The following is an 18912-nucleotide window of genomic DNA, read 5'->3' as shown; positions in this document are numbered from 1 at the left end:
TTTTCTTTGTAAGCTTTGCAGCCCAATGCCTGCAACTGGCAGGAAGTCAGCACGTTTGTTGAGTATGTGGAAGTAGGCTTTAAATCGGAATAGAGAAGTAAGTGGGGTAAGAACACCGACACGGAGTCTGAAAATGGTGGGAAGAAATCAGAGGACTGAAGTTGTGGGAGGGCATACTTGGATGTCATATTAACATTTGGACACTGCCCTACAGGCAAGAAAGAGCTTGTATGAGGACCTTGCACAGGGTGAGTCCTTTCGTTCACTGATGGATTCATTCATTCACTCAGCACTCAACAGCAATGTGAATCGCTGGAGACCTCTGCTCTCAGCCTTGCGGTGTGAGCGGGACTGCCGGCTGCCAAGAGTGGGCTGCAGGAGCTCGGGTAGGCCCCAGACCTCGAGCTGAAGAGAGGATGCACGGTAACAATGGATGGCTTGAAAGTCAAAGAATGTCATCTAATTGGTTTTCAAAGAGCCTCTAAGATCCCAATAGATAAGTGAGAGTGCAAATTCTCGAGATTAAGAAACATGAAATGTCCAATCTCATCAGTTACCATAGAAATGCCAGTTACAATTCCAGGGGCTTTTTTTTTTTTTACCGGAAAGGAGATCGCAACCCTTGGCACGCTGTGGTCTGCACCACGCTCAGCCAGTGAGCACACCGGCCATCCCTATATAGGATCCGAACCCACAGCCTTGGCGCTACCAGCGCCACACTCTCCCAAGTGAGCCACGGGGCCGGCCCACCAGGGACATTTTCAATTTTCAATCTTGGGAAAGGGTTTAAAAAAGACTAATTCCCAGGGACTGGCCGGCCCGTGGCTCACTTGGGAGAGTGTCGTGCTGATAACACCAAGGCCATGGGTTAGGATCCCTATATAGGGATGGCCGGTTGGTTCACTGGCTGAGCGTGGTGCTGACAACACCAAATCAGGGGTTAAGATCCCCTTACCGGTCATCATTTAAAATAAAAATAAAAATAAAAGGCTAATTCCCCATGCACTGTGCACCCTCAGAAGTAAACAGGAAACCACTTTGAGAAACTTATTTTAGCAAAAGGTTTCTATCGATCTGAAAAGCCATCCAGATCCAGGCCTTCTGCTTCTAGGACATTGCCCTAAGAAAAGTCATACACATACAGTGTACTCACAATGCTGACTTTTGGAACCCCTTTCTTAACTATGCATAGGCCCCCAAATGTGAACAGTGATAGTCTTTGAGTGACTCGTTTCTTCTTTCAACTTCCTGTGATACCCCAAATTTTCTGTAATTCGTGCATTAAAAGGGGGGAAATAGTTCTGTGTGCCTTTGAGCAATAACAGCTGTGCATGTCTGAGCCTCAATTTTCTCATCGATAAAAATGAGCCCAGCACCACCTGCCACCTTGGGTTTCTAGGCGTGAAATGAGAAACCTTGTCCTGCGAGAGCCCCCGAAACTGAACCTGGGCAGAACAGGGCTGCTCAGTGCCAGTTTCCTCCGTTCCTCTGTGAACCTCACAGGGTTCCATGACAAGATGGTGGGGGAGAGGCAGCTGAAGAATCCAATAAGGGGGCTGATGTGAACTTGCTGCTTTGACAGAAGTCCCCAAGGTAGTGTGTTCAGTGCACAGAACTCCTGTCCCAAACCATCTGGAATATCTGCTCCCAATATGTTGGTAGTGCTCTCTCCGGCAGTCACTCTGAGCTGCAGTTTCTGCAAAGATAACCCAGGACCGGTATCCCAGGTTGGCTGTGAGGATCAGAGATGGGGCATACAGGCCAGGCCCTCACATTCCCCAGGGCCTTCTCAAGGACAGACCTTAGCCCTAACCTCCAAACCACACCTCTCAGGCACCCCGACAGGGTGACAGGACAGCGGGTCTGCAAACCGCCTCAGCTGGCATCACTCCCTAGGCTAATATGCGAGCATACTTTTCAATGACTCCAACAATTCCTCATGAAAAGCGTGCCACGTTGCATTTGATTTTGTGCATTTAAAGCAGCACTTGGCTACACGTACACATTTAAATGGGCCACATTCTTCTGTACCTTCTTCTCTGTAAGGGGAGCCCTCTGCATCTCTAGCTGCGCCGGAATTAAGGTGTCTGGCGCATGGTAGGCCGTGTTTGATAAAATCACCAGAGATAAAATGAATCTAGAGTTGGGGCCCCTGGGGCCGGAGTGGTGAGTGAAAAGTGGTCCCAGTTTTGTCAATGGGTCCAAGTTCCTGTTATGCACTGATTCCAGCGGGCTCGCTTTGCCACAGGACGCCCGTGGACGGAGCTGGGGACCGGTCCCAGGAACGGTTCGGAGTCCGTTCGGAAACTTTCGCTGTGGGCGGGCGGGACCCGCTCTCTCGGAGTCCTCTGGTCCTGGCTGGGCGAGGCGCACCGTGATTGGTGCAGGGCGCGGTGATTGGCGGGCATGCTGGCCGCTCAGCGGGCCGAACCGGAGTCGCGTCCCCCGAGCCGCGTCGGGAGTGGAGGGAGGCCGGCAGCCCCGCCCCCAGCCCGCGTCGCTCCGCTCGCTCCGCCCAGGCCGCGCTCGCCGGCCCCGCCGCGCCCGCTCCGCCCGCTCCGCCCCGGCCGCGCTCCCCGGCCCCGCCGCGCCCGCTCCGCCCGCTCCTCCCCGGCCGCGCTCGCCGGCCCCGCCGCGCCCGCTCCGCCCGCTCCTCCCCGGCCGCGCTCGCCGGCCCCGCCGCGCCCGCTCCGCCCGCTCCTCCCCGGCCGCGCTCGCCGGCCCCGCCGCGCCCGCTCCTCCCGCTCCTCCCCGGCCGCCGCGCTCCGGCCTCGCGCGTCCCGCTACTCCCGAGCAACTTTGCGGCCCTCCCGGAGGCCCGAGGGCGCCGCGGAGCAGCGTGCGGCCCACTCGCGGGCTGGTGAGTACTTCGGGGCGGGCAACGGTCGCGCGGTGGCCCTGGGAGGGGGCTGGGAAGTCCCGGGAGGCGCCGCTCGCCTCGGGCCTGTTTCCCCTTATGAGCTGATGAGTCCCAAAGCCCCCTCCAAGGTCCCCAGAAGTTGGGGGGCTGGGGCCCCGCCCGCTCCGCGACGCCCCCTTCCCGGGCCCGGTAGGGTCTTCCCGGGGGTCGCGCGCCGCCCCCTTCGGCCCCAACCGGGCCCCTCGGCGTCGTGGGCCCCGCCCCTCTAGCCACGGTCACGCCCACAAGCCTCGCGCGGGACCCCGTTGCGGGCGGCCCGCGGGCTGGGGGGCTGGGTGGGCGGCGGGCTGGTGGGGGCGGATGGCCCGCGGGCTGGGGTCTGGGGAGCGCGGGCGGGCTCCCCTCCCCGGCCGCCCGAGCTGCCCGCCCTGCCCTTCCACCGTCGCGGTCGACCGGCTCGGCGGGACCCAGGACCACCCCCAGGGCCGCCAGGCTGCTGGAGGGTACCTGGGCCAGGTGCAGGGTAGGGGTTCGGGGTGTTGGGGACTGAGCCCACCAGTGGGACCCGGCCACCCTGAGCAGCGGCTTCTGGGTCAGGCGGAAGCCCCCACGGCCCACTTAGGAGACGTGTGGCCGTTCCTCTGCTCCTCCAGGCTCCCCCAGTAGCGGGGGGTGGGCAGCGGCACCCCCTGGACCCTGCCTGGTGTGAACCCGGCCCTCGGGAACGTTAACTTCTGACGTGACAGATGGAAGCTTTCTGGAGAATCTGACCCAGCCCTTTTGCGCGTGATGGAGCTGTGTCCTCCCACCCCGTTCTTTGTGGTTGATGCCAAATTCCAGGGAACTAGCATGTGTACGTCTCCCACCCCTCATATTTAACACTCTGCAGAGTCCTCACCTGACACACGAGGAAGCTGAGGCTCAGCGGGGTGTGGTGCCTGCCCAGGACCATGCAGCTGATCAGACAGGACCCTGGGGTGGGACCTCTGCCCGCCATCTCCCCAGAGCAAGTGCAGCCCCGCCTCCCCTCACCTTGGGCAGTGCCCCCTGGTGTGGTTTGTAAAGGGCTTTCCCTTTCCCCAGAATCCCTCACTCACTCACAGAGCTGTGCCTTGGGGACCCTGTGTATGGGCTGCCCCTTCTCACTGCTACCTGTGAGGGACCCCATGGAAGCCCAGGGGCCACTCTTTCCACTGTCCTCCCTGTTTACTGCTGCCTCCAAGGGGCTGTGATTCTCATGAGAGAGTTTTCTTTATATTCCAGCATCTTTCTTCCTTTGTCCCACCCCTCTCCCCACAGACACAGGAAAGGTGGGCTGGGAGACCCCTCTCACCTTCTTTCCCAGGATGGGAGAATGGGGAAAGGCTCCCTGACTCAGGCCTCCCTGACCATCCTAGGCTGGGGCTGGTCACAGAGGGGAACCCAGCTCAGTGTTGACCCCCAGAAATACTTGCACTGCGAGACAGACACCAAACGCCCATCCATACTGGTGGTAATAAGAACCAGTGCTTTCTACAGCATGTCCTATCTCAGGAGGTGGCACCACTGCAGTAGCCCCAAGCCACAAACCAGGCCACCCCGAGACCCCTCATTCATCACATTTAGTTAGGGATCTCCTGGCTCCTGAGCGGGGATGCCTGTCCTGGTTCAGGCCTCTCACCTCTCCCTGGACGGCCCCCCAGTCTCCTCCCCAGTCCTATCCTGTCTGCACGCAGCCCTGCTGGTTCTTTAACGCCACTTCCTTCTGGCTGTAAGGTCAGCCCATCTCCTATGCCTGGTATTCCTTCAGGCCCTCAGAGACTGCCCTGCTGCTCACTCAGCCTGTGCTTTCCTTCCTGTGTCCCTTCCCCAGCACTCACATCCCAGCTGCTTGCTCTTTCCTGGCCACATTGCTGGCTCACTATCCCTCCACTGCCTCTTCTGGGCACATCTCTTGCTGAACTGCCCAGGCGCCTCCACCCCACTCACTTGCCTGGCCCCTTGCCTGCTTATCCTGAAGGCTCAGTCAAAGCCTCCTGCAGAATTCCTAGCCTGCCCCTTCCCACATTGAGTGAGGGATCTCCTTCTGTGGGGTCCCCTGCAGCCCCAAGCGCAGCTCCATCTTCATGGCTGTTTAGGTGTTGCCCTTCCCATCTACATCAAGCTGCTCGAAGGCTGGCCCTGGATGAGTCCTCTCTAGGACAAGGTGGCCCAACTCAGTGCCTGGCATGAAACAGACCCTCAGTCCATGCCTGCTGACCAGCCAGGGCCAGGCACAGAACAGGTGCCAGGGGGTGCGGTGGGGGCGTGGCCACTGTGACTGCCCATGATGGCTGCCCAGGGCATTCCCAGTTCTCCTCCCCCCATACTCCTGAGAATTTGCAACATTGGGTGGAACTGGAATGTTCCTTGGTTTGGCCCTTAATACTCTGGGCAAAAATAGGTACTTGGAAGCCACCAAGGGCTTTGCACCCTTGTCTTGAGGAGCAGCCCTGTGCCAGGGGACTGGGTCAGGCCAGGCCAGAGCAGACATCCCAGTCCAAGGACCCAGTGGGCCTGTTCTTTTTGGGCTTGGTCACAGACGGGTTTTAAGATAACATTTTGCTTTAATTCCCAAAACATTACACATTCATCATAGAAAATTAGGAAAGTACATTTAAAAAAAGGAATATAATAAAACCACCTATAATTATTTACCCAGAGATAGCAAGTGTTAAAATTGGGGGGGCATTTCCTTCCATCTTTTTCTGCAGATAAATTTTGTTTTCATCCTAAACAGACTCAGGATAATATCTTCTTGCTGCTTTAAACCCTGCTTTAAGTGTTATACATTTTCCTTGTCTTTAAACATTCATAGACAAGATCATGTTTAACGGCTGTATAGTGTAGCTCGTATGGAGGGACTGTAAATTTCATAACCTGTTCCTCTTTGAATGGTACTGAAAAGTGCCACTGTGATGGAATCCTTGTGTGTGAGCCCTGTAGCTATCTCTGGTGATCCCCCTGGGCTGGGCTCCTGGAGGTGTAGGTGTGGTCAGAGAGCAGGAGCATCTTCTCGGCTTCTCACGGGGCTGTTTTCGAGGAACAGGCTTGAGAGGTGGGGTTGGCCTGGGCGAGGGTGGGAGCCTTTTGGGCAAAGGCCACATGGTCATTTTGCTCCATGTCTTGGTGGAAACCTGGTCTGTGCAGCCCTCCCTGGGTGGTGGCCTTTCAGCTGAGCTCCTTGATGCTGGCGTTTGTGTTTTGATGCGATAAAAATATGCCTTGGTGCTCACAGGGAAAGAATGCTAGCCATTCTGCTTTTTTGGATCTTACACAATGATGGGTTCCAAGCCACCTCTCTGGCCATCCAGACAGTTGGGGTTGACCTCCCCCCTCGTGGGCAATTGGAGTTGTCTTGGAACTGGGGGATAGAGAGTAGATGCAGTCAGGATACTGAGGCCTGGGGGAGGGATTTGCTGAAGGTCACAGCAACATCACTCCCTAGATAGTGCCCCTTCCCCAGGCCAGGCCGCCTCAGGCTTCCACCCTGCATACTCTAAGCCCCTCGTGTGTGCCCAGCAAGGATGCAGGTATTGCCAGATGGATGAGATGCAGCCCTACCTTTAGGGCTCGCAGTGTCACAGGGAGGAAGGCTGTGCAGGTCCTTCCACTGCTAGATCGTGTCTGATCTTCATTGTCCTTGTGGCCAGCCGTGGCCAGGGATCATTTTGTTTTGAAATAACAAGCCCTTTGATCCAAGCCAGGCTTGGTCAACCCTCAGGGAACCTGAAAATTAATCCTCCTGTATTTATCCATTCTTACTAACCAGAGATTTTACTTTGAACAGTTTTTTTCTGACTGTAATGTGACATGCATAATACTTAGCCCAGCAGGCCAGCCAGAACCTGTTTTCCTGAAATACCTTCTATAAGGTATTTTTCAAGTGAGCGTGCCTTGGCACCTGCGAGTAGCAACTTGAGGTTGTTGTTGATTCCTTTCTCTTCTGTCATCCCATAGCACCCTGACGTGGGAGATGGTGTGCCTATTTTACAGATGGGGAAACTGAGATACCGTGAGGTAAAGAAGTGGCTAGGAAAGAGTGATCCACCCCGCATGTTGCTTCTGGTTATGTGTCCTGTTGTCCGGGACGGTGCTGATCCTTATACACCTCTAGGGCTCTGATGGAGAAAGACCCCGAGTGCTGTGTACTTACCTGAGAGCAGGTGAGGAAGGACTCAGAGCAGAGGCAGCTGGGAAACTCCTGCAAAGGAGGTGTGTGGCTTGAGACCTTGACCTGAAGGATTTGGACTGGGGGAGAGGGCCCTCTGGGAAGAGGGTGCTGCGAGCCCAGAGCGCAGAGGTACAACTGCAGGTTGGTGTTGAGAAGCAGCCAGCTTATTGGAGTGGATGGACCAGGGGAGAGAGGGTGCGTTGGAGATCAGATTTTGAAAAGCCTCTTTTTCAGAAATGAGCTTGCAGTGGTTTTGGAATCCGGCAGGTGTAAATTTGAATTTCAGCTCCAAGGCACTGTGAACTGTTTGGCCTTGAGTGGGTATCTTACCTTCCTTGTGTGTGAAATGGGGTGAGAGTTGGAAGATAAACAATTTCACCATCTACAACACCAGGATGATAATAGTACTTGCCTCTTAGGGCTGTGTGAGGAACCATGAGAAAATGCGGGTATGGTCCTGAGAACAAAGCCGTTGTTATTAATGGCGGAAGTCAGCTCCCAATAAAGGAGAGTTGTTTTCTGCCGTCCTAAGAAAGCAGCACTTGATTCTGGGGGCAGTGGGAGCCACAGGAGAAGGTGAGGTAGAAAGTGGCTGCATGTGGCTTGAAGAACTCACTTTGTCACTGTCTCAGATGGCCAGTCACCTGCACAACTGTTTTCCTGTATGCCAGGTATCTGGCTTATTTTTCTTCGCCCATAGCTGGCTGTATGCTCACTTTGGTCTGTACATGCAGTTAAATGACCAGTTTTACCGAACTTGCCAGTTCCCAGAAGCCTGGAGTTTGGAAGCAGCACCAAGCACTGTGTTGATTCCAAGCAGATTCACAAGGCTTGACCATGCTTCTGCTTTGCACCTGGAGGGATGTTTTAAAATAAGGGCTCAGTCCCTCTGAGGGAGGAATGTCCAGATTGAAATCTAGAGTTCTTTGGTGGACACAGATCTGATCTTTAGGACCCATTTGTAGCTCAGGATGGAGCAGAAATGGTTGTTTAGCCCCTGAGGACTGGTATATGGTACCTGGGGCTGCTCCTGACTCTTCCAGTGACCACAGTCTCCAGAAACATCCACCAGGCACCTACTCAGGCCGGGTTTGGTCCTAGGAGCTGGGGGTTTAGAAATGGCCGAGACCCTAGGCCCCTCATGCAGCACATGATCTCTGGTCTCACAGGTCTTCACAGTCACCCCGAGTGTGGGGTGACCATCCCCATTTACGGATGAGAAACTGAGGTGCATGCAGGGAGGGATGTGGCCTGTTCAGGACCACACCTGGTGGGCACCCAGCCAAGAGCACAGAGCCGAGGCAGATTAGAGTTAGGAGCTAGATTTCCTAACTGCCAGCCTTTCCCTACTCTGTGCCTCAGTTTCCTCATCTGTAACGAAGAAGATGGACTCAACTTTGAATTTATAGAGGGTCATTTGGGAATCTGAGGAAGTCTTCCTGAGCCCACACATAATGTGCACGAGGTTCGATAATTTCAGGAATCTGTGTCCCCCTGAAGCCCACCCAGGGCCCCAGGCTCGGGATCCCAGGGCTAGGCCTCCTTTAGAGCCTTCAGCTCCATGGTGTGTGGTTGGTGGCTGCCCCTGACCACGTCGGTGGTGTTTCTCCATGTTGCTAAGCAGCACGTTAGGCCCCATTATTGAATAAAGGCCTTTCCCATGTCATGCCACATGTCACAGACTGTGCTGTCCAGGCTGTTCTAATGTCTTTTCTTATACCACCACCCCAGTGTTTGCAGTAGTTTGCTTTTCAGTGTGTGTTAATATCTGGGCATTACAGCTCTCCTGCTTGGGCCTGGTGGAGAGGGTCGTGGAGCTGGGCAGGTATGTTCCAGACTCTGGCCCCACCGTCTGCCTTCCCTCCTCTTCTCACTCCTCCTCCCCACCTTCCCTTCCCACGTTTATTTAACTTTTACTCTTTGCTACTGTATTAGTTTCCTAAGGCTCTCATAAGAAACTGCCAGAAACTTGGGGGCTTAAAACAACAGTAATTCGTTCTCTAACGGTTCTGGAGGCAGAAGGCTAAAATCAAGGTGTGGAGCCAGGCTGGTCCCTCCTGCAGCTGAGGGAGGCTCCTGCCTGCCTTGCTCCCAGCTTCAGGTGGCTGCTGGCCACGCTTGCATTCCTTGGCTGGCAGCTGCTTTGCTTCAGTCTGCCTCCAACTCCATAGCTGCTGTGCAGTCCAGGGTGAGTTTGTGTAAGGTGTCTAGCCCTGTGTGGGCTATGGCGAGGTTAAATGAGATTGTCACATGCACGGTGTTTGACAGCTCCCACCCTGTTGCCCTTCGCTTTCCTCTCTCCTTACCACACACTGAAAGCTGGAACAGGTCGTACCTGGCGGCCCTGGCATCTGACCCCGGGCTTTTCTTGCAGGCAGGATGGACTCCGCCGGCCCTCCACCGAGCCCCTCCCGCCCACAGCCTCCGCCAGCGCCGCAGCCCCAGGCTCGCTCTCGGCTCAACGCCACTGCCTCAGTGGGCCAAGTGGAGAGCGAAGCACCCCGAGCTCCTGGACCCCAGGCCAGCCCCAGACCAGGCTTTGGAGATGCGGCTGCCCCAGCTGAGCCCCAGGCAGAGCACGCCAGGAGCCGAGAAAGAGTGGAAGGAACCGGTAGGTAAGGGGACAGGGCCACAAGCTCAGCTGTCCCTAGCCCAGGCCAGGGCTGTTCAATGAGAGCAGGGTGAGCACAGGGCCCAGGGACCCCTGAGAGGTTTCTCCTGCCAGGGCTCCGTTGCAGTTCAGGCTATGCACTTCAGATCACAGATGGGAGCTGCAGCCGACAGCACATTGCTTTATTACATTTATAATCAGTGGCTCCAGTCCTGATCCATTCCCATTGGGGGCTGGTGGGCTCTACCTCATCAGGCACTGTGAAGGCGTGCTCCTTCCCCCCAGGTTCCTGCACAGGGCTCTGGGAAGCCCCTGTTGTCCTGTCCACTGTGGCCCCTCTTGACATCCTCCTGGCTCAGTCCTGAGGGGCCGTTTGGTCAGCAGCTCTGCTTGGCCTGGGAGCCCCTGGCCACTCTCCTTGGGGCCAGCTGCCCCCTGGAATGTGCTTGTGCCCAGGGTACAGGCCCTCACTGCTCTCTGGCCCACCATCCTCCATCCTGAGCCAGGCTGCTGAGGTCTGCTCTCACCGCCCTTCCATTCTTGGGCTTCCTGAAGTTTCACTCCTGCAGACCTTCCCAGTGGCAGGGGCAGAGACAAGACGTTGTGAGGACCCAGGGTCATGGTGTTTGGCTACCTGCAGCCAGCCCTAGAGCCGACAGGGCTCACTGGCATTGGGGGAGGGCACTAGGGTGTGATCCACCTGCCCACCCTCCTGCTGCTCACTGAGCACTGAGCAGGGTCCTCTGCATGGAGAGCGCAAGTGACTCAAACATGGCCCTGCCCTCAGGGAGTCTCCAGACTCACAGGAGCATAGGGGGCCCTGGCCCTGGGATCAGGAAGGGAGGGGAGAGAGGTGTGAAGCTACCTTCTGGGGAGAGGCGATGCCTGAGCAGGAGTCAGCAGGGGGAAGAGAGCCAAAGAGGGTCAGCAGGGCAAGGCCTGGAGGCAAGAAGTGGCCCCAGCCCTCTGGGGGGAGGGAAGGAGATGCGGGGCTGATGGTGCTGGAGGGTCTGGCCTGACCTCTGAGCTGAGCGATGAGTTGGGGCAAGACTCTGGCTGGGCTGTGACGCTGGCCTTGTTAGAAAGGCTTATCCATGCTTCAGCACTGCTGTGGCTGGAAATGCTCACACCTCACTGTGAGTTCTGCGGACACTCAAAAGGGAGGATCTGGGCTTCTGGCCATGGTGTTTTGGAAAATACATAGCTGGTGGTCACATCACTCTTTCTAGTAATCCACCCAGTGCTCTTCAGTTCATCATCTTATTCTCAGAGCAACCAGCTCTGCAAGGTAGGGACTGACTGGCAGCCCCATTTGCAGGCAGGACCACCAGAGCACAGAGACCCTCAGAGCGGCCTGCTCCCGGCTCTGTGCTTGGACTGGAACACGTCTCTCCATGGGTCACCACCCACTCTTCCCCTGTACACCGAGGCCATTGCACATTCTCCAGGTCTGCCTTATGTTTACCCACCTCCCCTGTGCCCACGTCGAACCTCTGCCTGAAACATGCCATGGCCACCTCTACCTGTTGAAGTCCTGCCTGCTTGTGAGGCTCTGCTGCTTTTTCCTCTTTCTGACCTCGGCCACAGTGTGACATGGATGTTCTGTCACACCAAGCGCATGTGCACACGCACACGCCTCCTCAGTGGGAATGGAAATTTCCAGAGCGGGATTGTCCACCCTGTGTGTGTTGCAGCTGGACGTTCTCTATCCTGACCTTTTATTTACAAACAAAGGGGGCTGTGGGCAGCTCATTCAGTTTCCTGGCCCTCCAGTGAGTCAAACCTGCAGCAGGAGACTGCCCTCTGTGGTTTGGCAACCCCTGCCCGTTTCACCTGGCTGGGTACTCCCTCCTCTGAGCTCTGGCCCAGGTGTAACTCTCCAGTGGACTGATGGCCTTGAGCTGTGTGCCATTGAGGGAGTCAGAGGCCTTTTTCTTCATCCATGAAGTGGGTGCGGTAATACAAGTTTACTTCAAAAAGTTCATGGAAAGATTTGTGTTATCTTTTAATTCTATTTTTTCCGTGAACTTTTTGAAGTACCCTCGTACCAACCATGGGGAGTCGGTGTGGGGATTATGCCCCGTGCCTGGGCATTGAACGAATGTCCATCAGGGCCTGGAATGAGCAGGAAGTGTGCTGGGGCCGCATGCGGGGCCAAGCCAACGCCCCTCGCCCCAGCATGTGCTTGTGGTGCAGCACCTCAGGCACCTGGCATGGTGACTCAGAGACGGCCAGTGCCTTGTAGTGGCAACTATGTGACATGCTTTATGGGTGTTGTAAAGCAGGTCCTGGGCCCGTGTTCCTTCTCCAAGGTGCTCTTCAGTCCTCCTGGCACCCTCACTTTATGCGTAGTTCACCATAAAGGTTTACAACTCCCTGGCTGACTCCTCCTGGGTGACTCACCCTGGGCTAAGTGAGTCTGGGGTTAGGGGCTTCCGCATGGGGCGTGTGCATCACAAGTCGGGCAGGTTTTCTGATCCTAGGAGCACTGGGGTAGTCGGGCTCTCAGAGCTTCCGTTCCAGTCTTGTGTTGAGGAGGGGGAGAGAAAGACTCGGTGTGTCCTGTGCCTCAGCTGTGCGCTGCCTGACACATGGTGTGTTCTGTGCTTCACTGAGGGCCATGTTGAATGAGTGAATGGTGTGGGGATTGTTGGACTGATTCTGATTCCATTTTTTTCTCCCACGTCTTCTATCCCAAGTTAGGTCTAAGAGACCATTGGTTTTCTTAAGGTAAAAAGCTCACAGATTGCAGGGACTGGAATTCTGGCCAACTCGTTTTCAGTAAGTTAATTTGTAAAACCTGAAGACTTTGGCTGGAGAAGGCTCCACGAATGTGGTGTCTACTTGTCTGCCTGGTCACCTCAGCCAGGGGCATTTAGTCGAGGCTCCCCCAGAGGTCAGGGCCTTTGGTCAAGTGTAGCGGACTGCTCAGGCCCCCACTTGCTGTGAGACAGGAGTTGCCCTTTCTGCCCTGCAGATGAGGAAGCTGAGTCCCAGGACAGGTCCTGCCGGTGGCCTGCTGGTGCAGAAATATCCTGGTACCTTGGCGGGTGGCAGCGAGGATGAGAGAGAGAAGACGCGGGAAGTGTGGGTGTGCATCTCTGTGCCATGCAAGGACTGGTCCTTGTGACCCGCTGCAGCTTCCTTGGTTTGCCTCTGGCCTCCTGGTCGTGGCCACAGTGGCAGTGGCTGGGCCCAGGCTCACAGGTGCTGACGTGCAGCACCTCACGTGGTTCTCATTCTGCAACTATGCACGTTCTCATAGCAGGTGCTACTTCTGTTTCCCCTTCAGCCAGCACTTATTGTATTCCTCTGTGTGCAGACACCGGGCAGACAGGGATGATTAGCACATAACATGGGCGAGGCTGCAGGGAAGGGTTTGGGCACTGGGAATAGCACTGGCAAAGGCTGGGGGTGCAGAGGAGCCGAGCAGGTTCAGGACTGCGGGAGCCTGGAGGACTGAGCCGGGGGGTGGGGGTGGGGGAGCCTGTTAGTGAAGGGCATTGAGTGCTGAGCGTGGAGCGGGCCTGGGCCTCATAGGTGGGTCCGACTGAGATTGGCCTTGAGCCCTAGAATGTGTGCTAAGTAAGCACGTCTCCTGCTCCAACTAGTGCTGCCATTTCCGGCACCTGTGCAGCACTTTACAGTTTATGTTTGAGACAGTGTCCCATCCACTTGTGGAGTAAATCCACCGGGCTCATTGTTCCCGACCAGGGTGGCTGGTCACAAGGCAGGTGGCTGGTCACAAAGAAGGAGGCTGCGTTTTGTGGAATAAACTGTGGCTTGGGTGGAGTCCTTGGTGCAGGATTTCTTCTCTCTCTGAGGGAGGCTTGTTGTGTGACAAGCTCTGTGTGTGTTTGTGTGTGCGTGTGTGTTTGTGTGTGTGCGTGTGTGTTTGTGTATGCACGTGCATGTGTGCATGCATATGTGTGTGTGGAGTGGAGCTTGCTGTCTCCCCACCACCTCTAGGCAGGTGCTGGCACTGTCACTATTCACAGGCTGAGTTGACAGGAGGCTTCTCTTCTTCCCTGGGCAGTGTGGGGTTAAGTAAAGGGAGACCCAGCCCTACACCACCCTGGTCACCTTCTCCAGCTCACTCAAGCCTCTGTTGTCTTCCTTTCCCCAACCCTCCCCTGAGAGAGGCCGGCTGCCCAGGGTAATCACCCCCAGCTTAGCAGTGCCCACCACCCTGCCCGTGCAGAGGCCCCAAACCCATGGTGAGCACCAGCTGCATACACCTGCTGCGTGTACCTTTATGTCCAGCCCTGTCCGTGGGCCAAGGCCTGACTCCTCGCAGCAGCCCTGTGAGGAGAAACTGAGGTATGGAGTCCAAGTGACCCAACTGGTGAGTGACTGAGCACACAGTGACAGCCCTGGCTGAGGCAGGCTGAGGCTCTCCTTGTGCACCTCACACTTGACCCTCCTAAACTTGCCTTGTCCTTGGGCCGTTTTGGTCTCTGGGTCGCAGGGCTCCTCCGTTGAGTCTCCGAGGCCTCTGGGCAGGCAAGGGTGTGGCCCTGGGATCCGAGCCCAGCTGCAAATGCTGCGGTGGCAGAGACCAGGGCTCAGAGCACTTGGTTTCAATCTGGGTAATGCACAATAGCCTGCAGAGGACAGAGTCAGAGACTGTGAGTGTCAGATAAGGAGTCAGGAAACAGCTGTGGGCTCTGTTGGCTTCTGCCCCCAAAGCGAGCGCTGGGAGAGTTGGCAGCCTTGGGGCCCAGCCCCCAACGTCCAGGCCATTCAGCCGGGGCATCACAAGTTGCCTCTCCTGGTCGCTGGTCCCAGGGAGGGGACAGCAGGTCCCACCCTGCAGGGCTCAGGAGCTGCGGGGAGGGCAGAGTCCAGAGTATCTCCATAGCAGATGGTTTGGCAAGTTCAACTAATAACTCACCTGTCCACCTAACAGAGGTGTAATGAGCACCAGTTAAAACACCGGTAGGTAACAACTACGAGAGTGAACGTTTAAGTGACACTTTCCTGGACCTAGGCACTGTTTTAGGTTGCTAACCCACTTATTCCTCCAGTAGTTCTGGGAGACAGGCACAGTTACTGCCCATTTTTCAGATGGGAAAACCGAGGGAAAGAGTTTAAGTAGATGACCCAGGGTCCCTAGTTGGCGAGGGGTGGAGAGGAGATTTGAACACAGAGGCCGAGAGTCTATAACGTGTCCCAGAGACACCATGACCACGGACCACACACCTAATGCCTCAGGTCACCTGTGCCCAGGGAGTCCCCATCACAGGCGTAGAGAAGTACATGGATCCCCCTGTCCCTAGAGTGGTTTCTGGCCAGGATGCGGCGACAGAGGGGTGAAGGCTCTGGCCTGCCCTCCAGGAGCCCCCAGGCAAGTGGGGGTAGCAGAAATAAACAAGTAATTGTGTACTGGGGGTCGAGTGCTGCACTGGGGCTGACCATGTTGCAGCCCCCTGGGGGCACCCAGGAAGGGCCTGGTCAGTCCTCGGGGCATCAGGACGGTTGCCTGGAGGAGGCACCTTCTGAGCTGGCCCCTGGCCTGTACACCTGGGAAATGGGCCAGAGCTGCCCCTTTCTCTGGCTGCCTCCCTTAAACCCCTTTGTGTTCCTGTAAGGAAGGAGGAGGGGGGCTGCATTAGAAACTCTGCAGAGCTGGACCCTCACACTTCCAGTGCTACCTCTGTGGTCTTGGTGGGTCACCTGCCCTGGGGGAACTGCTGCTGATGGTAGCTCAGGGCTTAGAAACTCAGATGCTTCCGGGGCTAGACCAGTAAAGAAAATGGTGACACGGGCTGCAAAGAAGACCACAGGGAGCCATGAGGCTTGGGGACGCTGCATACTGAGATGCATCGACGAGGCTGAGCTGCCATGCCACTGTGAGTAGGCCAGAGCCAGCACCTGCCTGGCCAGCTTGCAGCGCCAGAGCTGAGGGGTGAGGGGACCCTTCTTCACGGGAGTGGTGATCTGAGCCCTGCGACAGTCACCTACAGTGTTGTCTTCAGCCCTGTGTGCACCCGTTGTTGCACTCGTCAGAAGGATGGAGCCGGCTCTTCAGACCTGGTCCTAGGAGAGCCAGCAGGTACAGAGGCAGAGGGGTCCTCAGGTCAGTAACACCAAGTCATGCTCAGCCATCATTACACTGTCCTCATGTTGACACACCTGGCTGAGAGCCTGTTTTGTGCAGTGCTGGGAATGAAGGGCCGAATCAGACACCCAGCCTTCAAGACGCTTACAGCCAGTGGGGAAGCTGGTTCTACCTGTTCCACCCGTGATCCATCAGGGCCACATGGGCCTGATTGCCATCTGATTGCCTGCTGGCCTGGTGCAGGGGGGAGGAAGGAAAGGAAACTATGTTTCCTGGACCCTCAGACCCAGGCTGGGTACGCCTGTGCAAACTGTGTGCTAAGCATGTACAAAGTATCACATTCTATCACTGAAAACGCCAGCCACAGCTCCACCCCTTCTCCCCTGTGTGACCCTGAGCCTCAGCAGCCTCTGGGCCTCGGGGGCCACTGGTAGGCTGCAGCCTGGGCTGGGGGCAGGAGAAGAGGTAGGCCAGCCACAGGAAGTGCTTGGGATGGTTCCTGCCATGCAGCCAAGCTCAGAGATGCTCTGATCACCAGTTGACTGTCAGTGCCGTTGAGCTGCGTCAATGGAAGCCCGCCCTGCCCATGGTGGAGCCGTTCACAGGGGAAGCTGCAGGCAGTGATGTGCCCTCTTTGTTGAGCCTAATGGATTGTGATGAGAGGCAGCCTGCATGACTGCTGAGTCTGCCCAGGCTGCCAGCCACAGCGACACAGACAAGAACGGTGGCAAGAACCTGGGATGAAGAAGCGCGGCCTGCCAAGGGCATTCACCCCAGAGCCAGGGGCAAGAGACAGTAGAGAGACACTCGGGCCCCACCCTCCAGAAGGGAGCCACTGGGCAGTGAGGGACAAGGGCCGCACAGCAGAGGGCCCCAAGACTGAGGTGTCCTGGCTGGGAGGAAAAGAGGTGCTGGGCGGGGGGCATGGAGTAAAGAGGTTGCCAGGCCAGGCAGCACCTTGAGGGTCAGGGGAAGAGAATGGACATTCTGTGAGGGTGATGGGGACTGTTAGAGGGATCTAACCAGGAGAGTGGCCTGAGTATTTGACATTAGAGACCACCCAGTGCTATGTGGACATGGCCTACGGGCCAAATGTCTGTTGGGAGAGTAACGAGGGCTAAGTCTACAACCCCTGCTTGGGGCCTGTGGAAGGGTGACTTCCCAGCCACGACCTCCAGGTGGCTGTCTGCCTCTGTTTTTGCCTCAGAGCTCAGCCCCAGGAAAAGAGGGTTGCAAGGATTATTCGCCAGAACCAGAGTCAATGTCCCAAAGGCTTATGGGACAACCCCTTAGTGCAGGGTGACCACAGCCGCCCCGAGTATGGGACACCCGTTTGGTGCATGGCGACCCCTGCACCTTTCCCTCTAGTGCAGCCACATGGTGAGTGTCACGAGAAGATTAGAGACTCAGGAGGCCAAGGACTTGCCCAAGGGCCAGCGAGTGAGGAAGTGAGGGGTGGCAGCACCCTTGAGATGGAGCACCATGTTGTATTGATTTACTACATGTCTAAGATGGCACTCTGTGACATGCATTAAACAATTTTTTAAAAATTCTTGAAGCATATCTAGAAATGTGAAAACAGAAGCCAGCTTTTTTGTTCCGTTCCATCTCTGAGAGAGTTTCATTCATGGTCAGAGCTGGCTGATGGGAGGGGACCCAGAGGCTTTCCAGGCCTACAGCCAGTGGAGTGGTTCTGATGCCCTCAGTGGGTGGGATGGGGACTCCTTTCCACCCTTTTTGATATGCAGTATGGGTCCTCAAACCAGGGAGTTGAACTCAGCAGTCAGTCACCAAGCCAAGCGCATGTGCTAGGATTTGGGGAGACAGATAACGGCTGCAGGTCCTGCTCACAGGTGCTGTCTCATCAGCCCCCATTTGTTCAGCGTTGACTGAGCTGTGTTGCCCAGCCTGTGCTGGAAGCTGGGGACAGAGAGGGCCTAGACCTAGTGGATGTGGACCGCGCCCACGAAGGCCAGTAGGAGCTGTGATGGATAACGCACCAAGTTCCAACAAGAAAGGGACAGTGGGCTATGCCGGGGCACAGGGCAGTGTTCCTGGGGAGGCTGTCCTCGCTACATAGCTCATGGGAAATGAGGGTCATCTGCTGATTCAGCGTGGCTGGCATGCGTCTTTCAAATGCATGGGATCCACAGGAGGATGGGACGGGGGCGTTCTCCATGGATTCTCATAGAGGTAAGGAGACCTGCCCAGGTCTACAGCTCTTACTATGGCTATTTTGTGATTGATAGGAAGACTTTCAGAAAATGAGTTAGATTCAGGACCCTTTCCTTGCAATGGACAGAAACCCAATATAAACTGACATTTAAAAAAAGGCGGGGGGAGCAGAATGAGGGGGATTTATTAGTCCATAGATCTTTAAACACTCTAGGGTGGTTGGCTTTAGGCACAGCTGGATCCAGGGGCTCAGATGATGTCATCAGGAAGTGCTCCTGTTTGACCCTGTATTAGTCCTTTTCTGTTGCTTATAATAAAATACCTGAAGCTGAGTGATTTATAAAGAAAAACGAAATTTATTGCTTATAGTTTCTGAACTTGGGAAATACAAAGTCTATCTGGCAGTGGTGACAGCGACCCAGGGTCTCACATTGTGAGATGGTGGAAGCAGAGAGAGCAGGAGGACAACTTCCTCAGCCACCCCCCAACTCTCCTTTCCTGTGTTGTCCTCTCTGAGGTGGGCTTTCCCCACAGGACAGCTGGCCTTCTGCCCCAACAGAAGGAGAAAGCCCATTTCCCATTGCCTGACTTGGGTCTGTGTCCAAGCCTGCACCAAGCGCTGTGGTCGGGGAGATGAGACAGAGCTCTCTGTGCAGCTGGGCTTATGTGCCTTCTCTACAGCGTGGGGGAGACGAACAAAGCTGTCCAGACCACAGGACTGAGGACGGAGCAGGGTGTCTCCCAAAAAGGAGCACCAAGATGCTATTACCAGAAAAAGCAAGGAGTGGAGGTTAAGCATATGAAAAACGTGTTTCCTGTCTTTAGTAGTCCACACTGACTGGACCATTTCTGGAGCTATTCTTTTTGGCATAGAGCAGTAAATGCATGGGGTTTTTGCCTTTGACCCTTGTCAAATTAAGAAGTACTTTGACTTACAAAGTCAGAAGGCTCTTACTTACATGGAAGAAGCCAGGACCTCTGATTTGCCTGCAGGACAAGCCCCACATTTGGGT

The 18912-nt window shown here is 55.8% G+C and overlaps 1 protein-coding gene across 2 annotated transcripts in view; it reads left to right on the top strand.

Moving 5' to 3' along the window:
• The first annotated feature begins 2717 nt into the window (after nucleotides 1–2717).
• Nucleotides 2718–18912, top strand: part of WFS1 (wolframin ER transmembrane glycoprotein) — a 33072-nt gene continuing 16877 nt past the window's right edge. The window contains exons 1-2 of one of the 2 annotated variants that reach the window (XM_063107836.1): nucleotides 2718–2860; nucleotides 9431–9663. In XM_063107836.1, the coding sequence (XP_062963906.1) occupies nucleotides 9432–9663 (232 nt within the window). In that variant the 5' untranslated portion in view covers nucleotides 2718–2860; nucleotide 9431. Of the gene's footprint in view, nucleotides 2861–9426; nucleotides 9664–18912 lie in introns of both variants that reach the window. The other variant, XM_063107835.1, reaches the window with a different exon arrangement.

This window comes from Cynocephalus volans, chromosome 9 (assembly GCF_027409185.1).
Source record: "Cynocephalus volans isolate mCynVol1 chromosome 9, mCynVol1.pri, whole genome shotgun sequence".
Lineage (NCBI taxonomy): Eukaryota > Metazoa > Chordata > Mammalia > Dermoptera > Cynocephalidae > Cynocephalus > Cynocephalus volans.
This window is presented reverse-complemented; position numbering and strand designations above follow the sequence as displayed.